This window comes from Sus scrofa, chromosome 17, assembly GCF_000003025.6.
Source record: "Sus scrofa isolate TJ Tabasco breed Duroc chromosome 17, Sscrofa11.1, whole genome shotgun sequence".
Lineage (NCBI taxonomy): Eukaryota > Metazoa > Chordata > Mammalia > Artiodactyla > Suidae > Sus > Sus scrofa.
This window is the reverse complement of record NC_010459.5, coordinates 57,163,749-57,179,471: the sequence shown is the minus strand read 5'-3', so window position 1 is coordinate 57,179,471 and position 15,723 is coordinate 57,163,749. Positions and strand designations below refer to the sequence as shown.

At 51.6% G+C, this 15,723-nt stretch overlaps 1 protein-coding gene across 1 annotated transcript; it reads right to left on the bottom strand.

The window, feature by feature from the left end:
• On the bottom strand, nucleotides 4,549-15,072 carry TFAP2C (transcription factor AP-2 gamma). The gene is given in 7 exon segments (NM_001123201.1): nucleotides 4,549-6,281; nucleotides 7,683-7,827; nucleotides 10,303-10,421; nucleotides 11,011-11,227; nucleotides 12,536-12,587; nucleotides 12,703-13,188; nucleotides 14,784-15,072. Coding segments are annotated over 7 exon segments (1,353 nt in total). The 5' UTR covers nucleotides 14,832-15,072; the 3' UTR covers nucleotides 4,549-5,995.

Below are 15,723 nucleotides of genomic sequence, written 5' to 3'. Positions count from 1 at the left end.
AGGTTTAGGATTTGACTTGGACAGTGATGGTGGGATGAATTCTCCCCAAGAAGCTGAAAGATCAGGTCGCCAGGTAACACACTTGCCCCCAGGAAAGAGCACCACACACCAACGTAGTTGTTAAGAAGAAACAAGCAGGAAAAGCATCCATCTTTCTTCCTTTTGTTAATGGCCACACTCGAGGCAATGGTGGATCTTTTAACCCACTGTACCGGGGAGCAAACCCACACCTCTGCAGCAACCTGTGCCCCTGTAGTCAGATTCTTTTCTTTCTTTCTTTCTTTCTTTTTTTTTTTAAATTTATTTTGCCTTTTAGGGCCGCACCTGCAGCATTTGGAGGTTCCCAGGCTAGGGGTCGAATCGGAACTAGAGCTGCCAGCCTACACCACAGCCACAGGAATGCAGGATCCAAGCTGTGTCTGTGACCTACACCACAGCTCAGGGCAACACCAGAACTTTAACCCACTGAGCGAGGCCAGGCATTGAACCCACCACCTCGTGGTTCCTAGTCAGATTCTCTTCTGCTGCGCCACGATGGGAACCACCTGTAATAGTAATTTGTAAAAATCATGAGGTCAAGTTTGTTTCTGCAGCAGATTATGTTCCATGCTACTATTGGCCAGAGATTTGCTCCACCTCCCATCACTGGCCCTTGGGCATGATGCCAGCCCTGGCTGGCTGGAGCAGGAAAGGGTCAGGTTTGATGGCGCCAAGGGTCACCCAGCCTCCCAGTGTGGTGACCTGTGGATTTCAGAGAAGCACATGGAGACCGGAGACTGGAAGAGAAATTCAAGATATCCAAGATCCCAGAAAGGAAAGTCAACAATGATCAGATCATCAAGGAGCACCAGCCACCCCTGCGGAGAGCACCGCAGCAAAGGCAATTTCGAAAGCAAATCTTTCTCATCTCCAACCAAGGGGAAAAGCCCCACCGCCCACTGAGCTCAGGCAGCTCAAGAAGGCACTGGCCAAGGGTCACTGCCATGCCAGGGATAAACAGGAAGCTCCCTCACCTGGAAAACATGCTTAAAGGAACCTCAGCTCTTCCCCTCGTAGCTTTTTGGCAGCTTTTTCCCAGGTCCTCCACCTGCTTTGCAAAGGAAGGCAGATTAAACGACCACCTCGCCACCCCACCCCCGCAAAAGGAAAAGACTGAATACAGATGGTCCCTGGAGTTCCCACTCTGGCCAGCTTGTCTCTGTGGCAGTGCTGGTTCAATCCCCAGCTCAGTGGATTAAGGATCCAACATTGCTGCAGCTGTGGGGCAGCTGCAGCCTGGATTCAATCCCTGGGCCAGGAACCTCCCTATGCCACAGCTACAGGAGAAAAAAAAAAAAAAAAAATACAGACAATCCCTGACTTTCGATGGTTTGACTTAACTTTCCAGCTTCATGTTGGTGCACAAGTGATACTCGTTCAGGAGAAACCATACTTCGAATTTGCATTCTGCCCCGTTCCCGGGCCAATAAAACCCTTTCGTGCTGCCGGTGGGGGGTCCACGACTGCTGCCCTCACAACCATCCTGGACACGGACGACCAATCCGGTTTTCACTTTCAGTGCAGTCGTCAGCACACCGCAGAGAGGTTCAACACTTCGCTACAACACAAGCTTTGCAGGAGATGATTTTGGCCAACTGTAAGCTAATCTGCGTGTTCTCAGCAGGTTTAAGGTAAGCGAGGCTGAGCTATGATGTTTGGTAAGTTAGGTGAATTAAATACATTTTTTTTTTTAGGCCTCACCCTTGGCATATGGAAGTTCCCAGGGTAGGGGTCGAATCAGCTGCCAGCCTACGCCACGGCCACAACACCACCAGATCTTTAACCCACTGGATCCTTAACCCACTGAGCAAGGCCAGGGATTGAACCCGCATCCTCAGGGATACTAGTCAGATTCGTTTCTGCTGAACCACAGCGGGAACTCCAAATACATCATTTTATGGTGGTATGGGAGATGGAGAATACATGCTTTTTGGCCACGCCCATGGCATGTGGTTGTTCCTGGGCCAGGGATCAAACCCGAGCCACGGCAGTGAAGCAGCCAGATCCATAGCTGCTAGGCCACCAGGGAACTCCTAAATACACTTCTGATATAATGAGTTTTTTAACTTAGGATGAGTTCATGGGAAGGAAACCCCACCGTCCGTCAAGGAAGTCCTAGGAAGGAAAAACAACCTGGACAGGAATTCACAACAGCTGGTAACCAACACGTACCCTGGGAAACTAGGCAGCGGACTCCAGCACCCCCGCCACCCCAAAGTCGTGAGAGGAGGAGGAGTTTCTGTCTCTCACCCATCCAAGACCTTATCTTGTTTCGTTTCTTAACATCCAAATACAGGAACTTCAGGTCTCAAACCTCACCCTGACCCTAGACCCCCGAAGAGAAAAAAATGGTTGTTATGGAATCGTTTCAAATGAGAAACAGACTAATCATCCTTTTCCTAACACAAGACTAAATTGTGTGCACGTGGGAGATAAGACAACCGCGTGGCACTATGGAAAACACCCTCCCCTGACCCGCCAGAGACACTCTTTTAGGTGTCTGCGAGGCAGGTGGGCATCTTCAAGATGCCAGGTACCTAGATGGGCAGGTATCCAGTCAACAGACAGTGTCCCACTGAGGCGTCTCTCATCAATGAGCTCTAGGAGTTCTCTGGTGGCTCAGCAGGTTAAGGATCCGGCGTTGTCACTGCCAGGGCGTGGGTTCCACCCCTGGCCAGGCAATGTCTCTGTGCCTTGGGCGCCGCCAAAACATAAATGAATGAACTCTAGACCGACCACATGTGCCTCCGGACAATGAGGGCTTTTCCTTTCGTGAAAACGGGAAAAAAGAGAGAGCGTTTTCATCTCTTCCCCCAGAGGGCCAAGATTTCAGCAGTATCGTGTGCCTTTGTGAAAACAAGCCCAACCTGTCCCAGAACCAGTGGGTGACAACTGCACGGGGTGAAGGGGAAAAGGAAAAAGAAAAGTAATTCTTACTAACACCGGACTTGAAACAAAAACCACCCTGGCCCCCAGGAAACAGTCTCCTGATCTGATGGCCCCGCCTCAGGCTGAACCATGGAAAAGTCCTCAGCAGAACTTTTCTCCCAAAAAAAGAGCTTGAGGGCAGGGCCAAGGCAGTCAAGGTTTTGGTTGGGACCCCTTAGGGTGGCTTGGCTGTTCTTCGTGGCTCTGCTTAGAGCTGGGAAGAAAAAGCTGTTACCATGCACTGGACCCAGGAAGCTGGTGGCTGTCCCGTGGGTGTCCAGTGGGCCGCGAGGGAAAAAGACTGATGAACAGTGAGCGAGGCATAAGCCCTGCCAGGGACTCACCTCATTCCTCGTTTGACCCTGCGGTGATTCCAGAACATTGTCTGCACTGCAGCTCAGCCCAGCTCCTCAAAGCCAGGCTCTCATCCGAAAGCAAACTAAGATGCTGATAAGAAAATTAGGCCTTTTTCCTTCGGCCCTCAGCCCCCCATAACTTCCTCCTGACACCCAACGTCTCACGTCCTGATTGAGAAATAACTGCCAATGCGAGACCTCTTTTCGCTGCTCTAAAGCAAATCAATTGTGATCTGACATATCAACCAGATAAATCCAACTTAATGGGAACGTTCAGTGGCCAAGGACAAGCTGCCAAGAACAAAGTATTAGGTTGGCAGAGTTTAAATGACTTAATAACACCCAGTGCCAACAGCAGATCAGGAATTGTTGGGCATCTGATAGAGTTATGAATTAAGGGTTATGAGACTGGAGTTGAAGCAACAGCCTCATCCAACGTGGAAAATCCTCTCGCTCCCAATTCCCTTTGAAGCCCAGGCACTCATGCCAAACTATAAACATACCACTTCCTGGAGGATATGCCAGGCCACTTCAACTTGAAATCAAGGACTGTCGGTGTGCACCCAAGATCCTGGCCAACGTGAAGTAAGGACAGAAGCCCAGCCAGTCTCTTCTGTTCCCCACGTCCAGAGGCTGAACCCCTGAGGTGCCCAGCAGACAAAACGAATAGGATGCCTTGGCTCCCTGTGCAGGATCTTGTTGCCCAAGATGGCGAATGCCCATTCATCACCCATTCATTGCCAACACCAGAGCCTACAACAGCTCTATTGCTTGCCTTCAACTGAAGGCCAGCTCCTCCCAAGGAGGGGAGGCCCAAGGATTTACCAACAATCCTCCTATTTCCATTCTCAAAATTTCGAGATGGCAGCTTGACCAGAAAAGTATAGCGTTTCTCAACAGAGCAGCCTTACATGAGATCTTCCCAACTGCACTGTACCCCCTTCCTCTCTTAACTGCCCATCAAGCCTCCCTCGCACACTTCCCAACAGCCCTCGTGTGGCGAGGATGGCACCTACATAGCTGAGGCCCAGCGAGTGCGTGACGTGGCGCAGCCAAGCAGTCTTGCGCGGGAGAGAAAACGAAACTTCCAATGTCCCTTGACACACAGCTCTCCTGCTCAGGCCTGTTAACTCAGCACCAGTCGAACCATCAAATGGCTCTGCCATCATGCCACTTGTCTGAGAGATGATTAAAAAAAACGCATCAAGCTACAATCAGACTTTCACAGCTTCTATCGAGAATACTTTTATTATACAGGTTTCATATACACAGCAATTATTTTGGGAATGTTTTACAGGCAAGGAGTTCACTTCCCAAACTCCATTTTCACCCCCATGCGCTGTACCTTGCACTCATCCTCGCGTCAGCCCAAGAGAAATGAGACAAAGTTATTGCTTTGTGAACAGAGTCAATGAAATAGTGTCTTCCGGAGTCGAGAAACAGAGCTCAGGATCCTCATAATTCTTAATACCCTGTGTACATATGAATAAAACCTAAAGATGTATCTTAGATTTACCCCGTCACCTTTAAAAGTCAATATTAAAATCGAATCCCATTTCTCAAAAAGTCATAAGAAGTGCACCCATATTTACAGACCCCATTAAATTATGCATAAATAAACTCTGTACACTCAAACACAGTTTCTCAAAACATAGAGCCTCCTCCAGAACGTGGGGTGGACAGATAGAAAAAAAAAAAAAAAAAAAAAAAAAAAAGCTTCATGCCTGCCCTTTTCAAGTTTCCTCAAAACACAAAGATGTGAAATAAATATGCAAAATAAAGCTTCCGTACCTTAAAGGAACCAGTCATTTCAAAGGGTCTTCTATTTGGAATTCCCCTTGTGGCACAGTGGGTTAAGGACCCGGCATTGTCACTTCAGCAGCTTGGGTCGCTGCCGTGGTGCGAGTTCGATCCCTGGCCCAGGACCTTTTATGTGGCCATGGGCGCAGCAAAAAATGAGAGAGAGAGAATTTAATCTCCTATTTGAAGAGCTAATTTTCAAAGTTTTTTTTTTTTTTTTTTTTTTTTTTTTTTTTTAAGAAAAACATAAAATCATCAGCAGGCTTTGTTTCTACAAGTTTCGTTAATACCCGAAGGGCCCCTTTGAGCAAGGGTTTAAGGTGTGTCAAATACCACCTATGAACCGGTTGCTAAGCGGGTACAACCCTTGCCTCCCAGTGTGTGAGAGTCTAAGGAAGCTTCATCAGTACGTTCACCTTAACACTGCAAGTGACTGTTGATCTGAATCACAACTGATATCTCAACAGCTGAGTGTGTGTGTGTGTATGTGTGTGTGTGTGTGTGTGTGTGTGTCTTCCTCAGCCCGGGAAATCTAAAAGTTTGAAAAACTTGTAGCACCACTTGCAGAGGAAGGAAGAACAGGGTTCCAAAAAAAAAAAAAAAAAAAAATCTAAGCAGAATGGGTCAAGAACCAACACTGGTCACCTTCAACCTCGTCCAGTCCAGGGTTTCGGAGAGGCGTCAGCGCTAGAGAAATACTAGGAAATCCAGGAGGGCACGTGTAGATCTGGAAACCGACGGAGGCCTTTTCAACCGGAACGTGAGCAGTGCACTCTGTCCCCCGGGCAGGAGGGGATCCAGGCTGTCCTGGTGGCAAACGGATGTGGAGTCCTTTCCCTTCCAGACGCTAGCGCCCTTCGTTCAGGCTCCTTTTACTTCCTGTGCTTCTCCAGCTTCTCCAGGGTTTTGCTAGAATCCGCCGGGCTCTGGTCTCCAGGATTCATACAGGATTTATCTATGACTATCAGGGCTTCTTTGATGTAGTTCTGCACGGCAGACACGGCGGCACAGATGGCCTGGCTGCCAAACCCGTGGGTGATCAGGCTGAAATGCGACAAGCAGTTCTGGATGTTGGTCTCCAGGACCGGGGTTGGCCGACTGTTCCCATTGGGCGTTCGGTCTTGATTGAGAAGGTCTGTGAATTCTTTACACACTTGCCTGTGAAGACAGTCCACACACACACACACACACACGTGAGCTCAACTAGCCCCTAACAGGCGAAGAGCACAGAGACCAACCACTGGGGGCTGGATACCTGGGCTGCAATTGGCCTTCTTGGCTAGACAACCCCATTAAGATTTGAAACCAGCACCAAGAGCCAGCTGCTGCACTTAGCACCTACTCGGTGCTAGGTAGGCCTTGAACTGAAAACTTTTTAAGCAACGGCTCCTTTAATCCACACTGCAATTAGAAAAGATAAAAGGATTTCGGCCAGAATGCACGGGCCAAGGTCAGCAGGTCTGGTCAAAGAGGCGGGGTCGGAATTGCAGCCCAGGATGCTGAGGGAAGCCACTTGCGATGCAGACCAGTTCCTAGACGCGATGTGGACGACAACCCTGAATTCGTTTCCCTGAAACTCACTTTTCGCAAGAGGCTGGCTCGCGGCACTCGCTTTTGCCCTATTTCCCACTTTACTTCTGCTTCATTTACCCTGATTTTAAAATCGATTTACTCTTGGTTTCCACGAGAAATACCTCAGCTGTGTTAAGGCAGTGTTTGAGACATTTAATTTGCCCATGTTTCCTACAAATGCATCCCAATTACTTTTTAGGGGGGGACATGGGGGGGTACAGGGGATTTACATCGTATTAGCGTCATGTTTACGGCAGAGCGCATCAGTTACACATCACATATATCTATTCTCTCCCCCCTAGAGCTTATTACAGAACTTTTGAGTGTTACATTTAAAAAACAAAAGAATCCTGTTATCAGGAGGCACATGATGGATCTTTTTTTTTTTTTTTGTCTTTTTGTTTTTAGAGCCACACCCGCAGCAAATGGAGGTTGCCAGGCGAGGGGTCAAATAGGAGCTGCCAGCCTACGCCAGAGCCACAGGCATGCCAGAGCCGAGCAGTATCTGTGATCCACACCACAGCTCACGGCATCACTGGATCCTCAACCCACCGAGCGAGGCCAGGGATCAAACCCACAACCTCATGGTTCCTAGTCGGATTTGTTTCCGCTGTGCCAAGAGGGGAAACTCCCACATGATGGATCTCGACTGGATGTGGTAAAATCAATTATTTTCAACACACTTTTGTAAGACAGGCAAACTACCATAAAGGGTGGCTTAACTATTTTGAGCTGAGTAAAACTAAGCAGCTCAAAACTGTCATTGTGGGCAACACACTTAACTATTCTTACTTTTCTAAAACCTACCCCAAAGTGACTGTATTGGGCATTTGACTTCAAATGAAGCCCCTCTTGCCATCTCCTTGTGCTCAACACCCTAACTTATTTAAGGAGAATTTCTTGAGCACCAGGGACTGTGCTGGCCCCTCAACTTCAAGGTCAGAGCACGAACATTAAGGCCTCAGACTCTCCCATCTGGATACTTACTGTGCGGCCAGCAGCATGTTTTTCCTAGTTGCCATCTCATTCCGTCCTCCGAGATGAGGTCTGGTTAAATACTCTGCCACGGATTTACTAGGAAATTCTGCCTCGCAGACATAGGCAAAGTCCCGAGCCAAGTGAACAGCCTCACCTAGAATAATCACCAAGGGCCACAGACTTTAGGGTGGCTCCGGTCGCCACAGCACCCTCTCCCTTCCCTCCTTTTTCCAGCACAATCTATCGGTCTACCAGTCATCGTGCATTTTATCTTTTTTATTTCTTCCCCTTTTCTAGAGCCGCTTCCCAGGGCATATGGAGGTTCCCAGGGTAGGAGTCGAATCAGAGCTGTAGCCACCGGCCTACGCCAGACCCACAGCAAACCACGGGATCCGAGCCGTGTCTGCGACCTACACCACAGCTCACAGCAACGCCGGATCCTTAACCCACTGAGCAAGGCCGGGGATTGAACCCGCAACCTCATGGTTCCTAGTCAAGATTCGTTAACCACTGCGCCAACGACAGGAACTCCCATTTGTGCATTTTAAAGTGAAATCACACACAGGGAAAACAATGCTGCTAAGAACAACTCTGCTTATTCCTAGGGAGAGTACCCTCTAGGAATAGAGGGTGAAATCATACAATGTGTGGGGGGGGGCAAAACCCCCCATTTTTTCACTGTACTGTTAACCAGTCCTCTACCCAAACTGAGCAGATTACTGACACACCCATGCTTTCTCTCTCTCTTTTTTTTAGGGCCACACCTTCAGCAAATGAAGTTCCCAGGCTTGGGGTTGAATCAGAGCTACAGCTACCTGCCCAAACCACATCCGCGCTGTGTCTGCAACCTATACCACAGCTCGCGGCAACACTGGACCCTTCACCCACTGAGCGGGGCCAGGGATCGAACCTACATCCTCTTGGTTAATAATTGGTAATCCATTACCACTGAGCCACAACAGGAACTCCCCATGCTTTCTCTGTTTATTCATTTAGGTCTTTTTAGGGCCGTACCCATGGCATAGGGAGGTTCCCAGGCTAGGAGTCAAATCAGAGCTGTAGCCACTGATCTATGCCACAGCCACAGCAACGTGCCACAATGGGCACTCCCCATGCTTTCTCTTGATCGTAAAACAGCATTGTTGTGCAAAAGACAAAAATTTGAGAAGAGCACGTTTGACCAAAAAGCAAACTGTCACTTTTCTTTATGAAATGGGACACAGTCTTTGACATGGAACTTTGTTTTGAAATGAAGGCGCCCTGTTACTGGTGCGGGCAAGTCTGCAGAATGTTTCCTGAAAGAGAGGCAGGAGGGTTTCCTGTTGGAGATGGGAGGAACCCTAACTACTGACTTGGACTAACCACCCCCTTCTCCAAGCTACCGCAGGCACAGAGGAGGGGCGGTCATCTGCCACCCGAAAGTGCCCATTCTCGTTCCAAGATGTGGGGCTGCTAGAGCTTTACAAAAACCCAAATGGTGGTGCCCCCTGCCACCCCTCCATCACTAAATCAGAATCTGAGAACCATTGTCCTGACACACACTTTCTCATTCAAGCACCCCTGCCTGGCTGGTAAGAAAACCTAGGAGAATGGCATTCATGAGCCACGTATGCCTGCAGAACCCACCATTCTCCATGCACGACAGCTGCCCCCCATCTAGCAGGCAGCTCCTTTCTCGTTGCCCTGACCTCCAAAGACACTCGTTAAAAGGTAGATCAGGCCCTGCCAAGTCTCTTTTTGCACCGAAGTAGCACCATTTAGACCAGGGAAAGAAAGTGTTCAAAAGACTGCCTGGCTACCAGGAGATCACCCCTCATTGGCTCCCCAGCCTTTCTCCGAGGCCCGGGGCCCTGCTCATTGGGCAAGGTGCTAGCGGCTGCTCCAGCCTTCAGGATAAGCCTCTCCATGTTCAGCTCATTTTCCTGTGCACAGAAACAATGAGCTTGTTTTGTTTTTTTAAATAATTATTTCACATCTCCTCCCCCCGCTTAAAGGCTGTATTGCATTCTTGGCTGCTTTCCAGGATAGGGGTGCAGGCCCATTCAAGAAACTGAAATGTCACATCCTAACTATCGTAGGATTGGGGAGAGGGGCTTCATCTGCGGGGCCCATTACTTTTTTTTTTTTTTGGATGGGGGAAATGAACAAAGCGATTGTGAGTTGAGCTAGTCTCATTGCATACAGGGCTTTCCACGGACCACTATCCCAATATTCCACAGCTACAAAACCAGCTGAGATGAGGCTTCCCCCCAATAACCAGCTCTCTTTAAAAAAAAAAAGAGAGGAAAAAAAAAAAAAATGTACCAGGCGATCGATTGCATCCTTAAAAAAACACTGGTTCATTTAACTGGAAATGTCTCAACGCCCAACAAGACAACATGAGGTCCTAGGTTAGGCAAACCCATTTCTTTCGAACAAGGATTTTTCTGGAGACCCAGAGGAGAATACGTAAATGTTAACTTATTTGATTAAATTACTGTGATTCATTGTAATGAACTCATGGCAAGCAGCCTTCATGTCTCTCTACTTGCGACTAAGGGCTGTTCTTAAGCTTTTCTTTAGGGGAATATTGAAGACACAACACAGCACTAAGAACACCACAAAACAAAAACAGAAAAACCCCACTGACCTTCTACTAAGGAAGTTAGGAGGGTTACATGAGCAGCTTTCCGTCGCCCGGCTGGAAGATTCAAGCCAATTTTGTCCAACTTCTCTCGCAGGGACCGGCCACCGTTTTTAGATTTGGCTCTGATCAAAAAGAAAAAGAACCAAAAAGGCCAAAACGGTACTGTTAGGAAACCACACTTTCAAATTCCAAATGCCTAACATGCTGCTAACAAAACAGAAATCTGTCAAAGACCCGTCTACATGATGTGGCTCATAGTCAAGTGATACAAGAAGTTAATCCCTGCAAAAGCCAAAAAAAATCTTTCTTAGCATCACCAACGGGTTTTTTTTTTTCCCCCCCTAAATCACAGAACCTTGCAAGCTGTATTGGAGCAGATCAGTTTGCACTTGTGGAAACTGCCGAAGCCCCCAAACAAAACTTCCCCGGGGGGAACCAGCCCCGTGGAGCAACGCTTCCCCAAATACAGACGCTACCACTTCATACATGGAATCAGTTTCTAACCAAATGATGATTTGTTCACGCTGTTTTAGCACTTCCTCCTACATTTGGCACTTTTGGAAAGAAAAGAAACTGCACAAAAACTCCCCGAGCGAATTAGAATTCAGTGTTAGGTATAAAAGTTACAGAAATGTTAAAAATACCTCCCTGGTCCTTTATGATCCATCCCCAGCCACCCACCTGCCATGTCCAGAATGTGTGCCCATGTACCTTCTGAGGACACCTCCCAGCAATGAGGCATTTAAGCACTCAGGCGGGGACAGTCGCCTCTGGACTTCAGCCACTGTCACTTTGTATTTAGATGTAGAGCTGAGGAGCGACAGTCTTCCAGGGACGGAGCAGAAAACCTCGCTGGGATTCATCACAGCCCCCACCAGCTCCTTCTGACAAGGGAGACTCAAGGGATTCTTGGTCATTGAAATAGGACCTGTGAATGAAGATCAGACGTGGCAGTCCCGGCAAAAGAGACCTGGCTCAGCCACTAACCAGAGCCGAAAGCGCACTTTAAACAAATAACGTTGCATGTTGGCCTCGAAATTGCCAAATTCTTAAAAAAACAAAAAACAAACAAAAAAAAACAAAAAAAAAAACAAAAAAACGCCATGGTCTTCCAAGATAATCCAATCCAAGGAAATTCACAACTTAACACCTAGGGAAGTTAATCAGCCAAGATCCCAAGCATGGGGGGAGGGGTTCATTTTCATGGAGGGTTTCCTTTTCAAGCCACGGTTCGATGACAACATTTATTTTCGAAAGGCTGCTTCACAACTAAATAAATGGTAATCTGTTTTCTCTCCCCTCGCTCAACGAATATCCAAAAACCCAAAATCAATATCCAAAAACCCAAAATCGCAGGACCTTACTCAGACCATTTGCCAAAATCTCTCAGTGCAGCTGATCACGCACGGTACGTTTTAAAATACAAACAGCTAAGTTTACTGGGAAATGCACTTTATTTTCTGAGGTGATTTTTGGTTTTTTCAAAACCCATTTTTCCCCCATTGATTCCAAACAGTTTAATCAAGTCACAGACCGTAACTACCTTTCATTTAGGATTAATCCATCTCCCAACACAACCCAACTGGTAATCCAGGCAGTATGTAACTTAATTTCATGAGCCACTCACTCACCAAGTAATCCAATTTTCCAAATCCCTCCCACCTCATCGTGCATAAACCCAACAGATCACCCAGCCTGATTCTTTTTTGGGGCCGTAGGTTTTGTCGCCCAAACCGTCTCCAACGTTTGGTCACAGGTCAGAGTTAAGGGTCCTTAGCCAGTGCATCTTCCAAATAGGAAATAAAATCACATCAAGCCATTCAGCAGTTAAAACGGTCACAGAACCAACTCAACCAAAGCACTGGTGAGTTGTTTTTCAAATTAAATCAGTGTTAACTCACTCCGGAGACTTGCTGAAGCAGGCTGTAAAAACACTCAATTCAAGGAGCAACATTCCCAAGGGAGAAACTGGGCATAACAAACTCCGGCCTGGAGGGCAGCGCCTGAGGGGTCTCTGAGCATCCTTTCCCATTTAGACCTTAGAGAAGGGTCCTCTCCTCTCACTCCTAAACCGTCTGTGTCTTGAGTCCCCCCCATCCTTCCCTTCCACGGCTCGTATAATGTCCCAAGATACCAAATGCCCCATCTGGCCCAGTTCAGAACCTCACGGCACAGTTAAGAACCCGTGCAGGGCGTGTGCACCAGAGGACGAAAAGGACTCTGGCTCACCACGTACCTTTGCGAATGACCGTCTGATCGTGCAGAAGTAGGTGCTGGTCGTCGACATTCTGGGGGAGAAACGACAAAGTGTCCTTTAAGTTCGGGGGAGCCTGGGCGGGGGCAAGAGAGAGGCAGTGGGGCAAACCGGTCCCGGCAGGAGGGGGCCAGAGCCCAGGGGCTCACCTGCACCTCCTCCATCTGGTGAGCCATGTCGTGCAGCCCCAGGTTCTCGGCCAGGCCCGCGGCGTCCAGGGCGTGCGAGTGGGGCAGCAGCAGGTCGGAGCGGCGGTAGGCCTCCCTGCGGGCGCTCATGGCACCGCCGTCCAGCCCGGAGAGGTGGGGTAACAGGCCGGCCGGGCGCCCGTGGTGCGAGGGCAAGCCAGCTCCCTCCTGACTCTGGCGGCCGGGCCAGGCCTGCTGCTGGCTGCCGGTGGGCGCCGGCTGGTGCAAGGGGTTGATGGCAGCGGCGTACGCTTCTCCCAGATGCGAGTAGGGGTCGGCGGACTGCGAGTAAGCCAGCTGCTGGTAGGGAGGCGGAAAGTAGGGCGGTGGCTGGTATTCGGCGACTCCAGTATGGGAAAGGGGAGGCGCGGGGCTGTAGAGATGCTGCCCGGCGGAAGAGAGGTGAGGGAGACGCGGGTTCCCATTGCTGCTCGCGTCGTGGCGATCCTGGGACAGAGAAACGCAGACCCGGTTAGTACGAAACCCCGCTCCTGCGAACTGACTGCAGCCGCCGCGCTGCGCCCGGTGCCCCCGCGGGCCCACCGCACCGCCCCGGACCCGACCCGCGGGGCCTGCCCTCGGGCCAAAAGGCCCGAAGGAGCAATGTGCCCCGGGGATTTCGTTGTCAACCGCGAAGAAAGGAAGCTGAAGACCTGGGGAAACGCGCCCTCGGGGGCCGGCAGCGAACGTCTGGGCGCTTTGACGCCCGAGGCAGTTTGAGGCGCCAAGTCCGAATCCCAGGCCTTGGGCCGGGAGAAGCTGGGGCAGGGGTCCTGGGCGAAAGCCTGCAGGCAGCGCAGCGCGCGATCGCTCACAAGCCCGCACATGCCGGCGCAGTCAATCAGAAATGGGGAAGCCGCGGCAGGCGCGGATAATGCGCGCAGCTCAGGAAGTGCGCGCTCTCCCCGCCCCAGGGACCCTCCCTCCACGCCCTCAGGAGAAAGACCTCCGGGCGAGAGACCCTCCCTAGTAGGACCTGCCAGGCAGCGCAGCCCAAGGGATACGGGAAGGAACCCGCCGCAGCCAGGTCTGCCCTCCCTGTAGCTGTGTCCCAACCAAAGCGGGTAGATAAGTGAGAAGGGCCTGCCCGGCCACCGTCACTCTCCCCACTAATCGGGCACAGAGGGCGAATAAAGGACCCTGAAAATTGGGCAAACTTTCCCGCACACGTTTCCCCCCCCCCCCTTTGCTGTCCGACTTAATTCTTAAAGGACGTGTCGCCATGTGTTCCCGGGGTCACAGGGGTAGCCGGGAGCCAGGAGAGATAGGACACCGTCGCCCCCTAGCGGAGATGTCCGGGCCTGCAAACAGGGGCAGCCCCTCCAGGTCCCGAGGGCGCGCGGCTCTCCCGGGTCCCCGCAGCCATCGCTCTACTCTCCCAGGGCCCGGGCGCACGCCTCGCGCCGCCTGCGTCTTCTTCCTCTTCCCGCTCGCCGCCTCCCTCCCTCCCACTCTCCGAAACTCTAGCTCAACCTGTCCGACAGGCTGGAGCACTCCCGAGCGCTTACGGCCCCATCTGGCCTCAGCACCCCCCCCCCAGCCCCCACGTCTCTTGAAAGCCAAACTTCGGTTTTCTCATTTCCCCGAGGGGGTAGCGGGGCAGGTGACAAGCCCGCCTCGGAAGAGACTCCTCAAAGGTGTCGCCGGCAGGTCGCCTCGCCCGACCCCTTTGGACGGAGATTTGGTGAGTAAAAGCCACCTCTAAGAGTTGTAGATCGGGCGGGCACTCTTCCGAGAAAACGGGAAGAAGGGCTGTTTTGCTTCGCGAAACCAGCCGGTAAGCTTTGCGGGTGGGATCTGCCATTCTCTTTCCAGGCCCGGTTTCCGAAACTGGATATTTAGGAAAAGGACGGACTCAGGAAGGGGACCCCGGAGAAACGCACTAGGGGGTGTCCGGAAAAGAGGACCCTGTCCCATCGAGGGGCAAGCGGTGGGTGCCTGTTCGCCGCTCCTGCGCCCTCGCCCCCGACCTCGGTCCAGTGGCCCCCGCCTTCCGGACTGTACTCGGGCGGGGCCAAGCTGCGCCCCTGCGCCCAGCTCACCTCGCAGTCCTCTTCGTACTTGACATTATCGGTTATTTTCCACAACATGGCGTCCGGCGTCCCCCAAAACAATCGCCAGTTAAATCCAGGTTCCCCCCACCCCCCGAGCGGTAAATCCAAAATTGGGGTCACGGTGGCTAGGCGTCTGCCGCCGCCCCCGCCGCGCGCGGGCCTAGCTGTCCGGGTCACTGGACGCGCATCCGCGGCTCTGCGATTGTAGATGCTGCGGCGGGTGTAGAGGCTGCCGCCGGGGACCCGGGAAGCCGCGCCAGCACTCTGTGTCCCGGCGGTAGCCGGGGATCCAGGCGCCTTAATGAGAAGGAAATTATCATAACTCCTCCCCGGGGGCCGGCGCGAAGGCCCGGGCGCCGGGCGGGGCTGCCCCCAGCCAGTCCCAGCCTAGCTCCGCCCCGCACCCCGGTCGGGCGCAGCGCAGAGACCCACGCGGCTGGGGGCGAGGAGAGGAGTGGCGTGGACGGCACCTCGCTGACTGCATCAAACCTGCCGGGCCAGGGTCCCCCTTCACGCCTTGCATCCGTCGCCCTTACCGTGCACATGCACACACCCGGGATGGCAGAGCTGGGGACCGGGATCCAAGCACCGAAGAGCCCCCCCCCCCCCCGTCCTCCAGAAGACGTTGTCACGGGTAGTTAGAGACTCCGATTTAGGGGATGTCACAATAGCCGAGGTCCCCTTATTTCCAAAAAGGTCCCAAACACCCACTCCAAGGAGATTTAGGTTTAAACCGGGAACCTGCCTGTGGAGTCCCAGTCCCCCCGAGAGAGGACTCCCCCCACACACACGCACGACGTGGGCACAGTGCTGCCGCGTTCCTCCGAGGGGATGGGAGAGGGAAGGCCTTCTGGGGAGTCTGCCCCGGCCCTGAATTCTGGAACTACGGCGTTTCGCCGCTGTCGCCCGAAGCTCCATCTCCACGGTT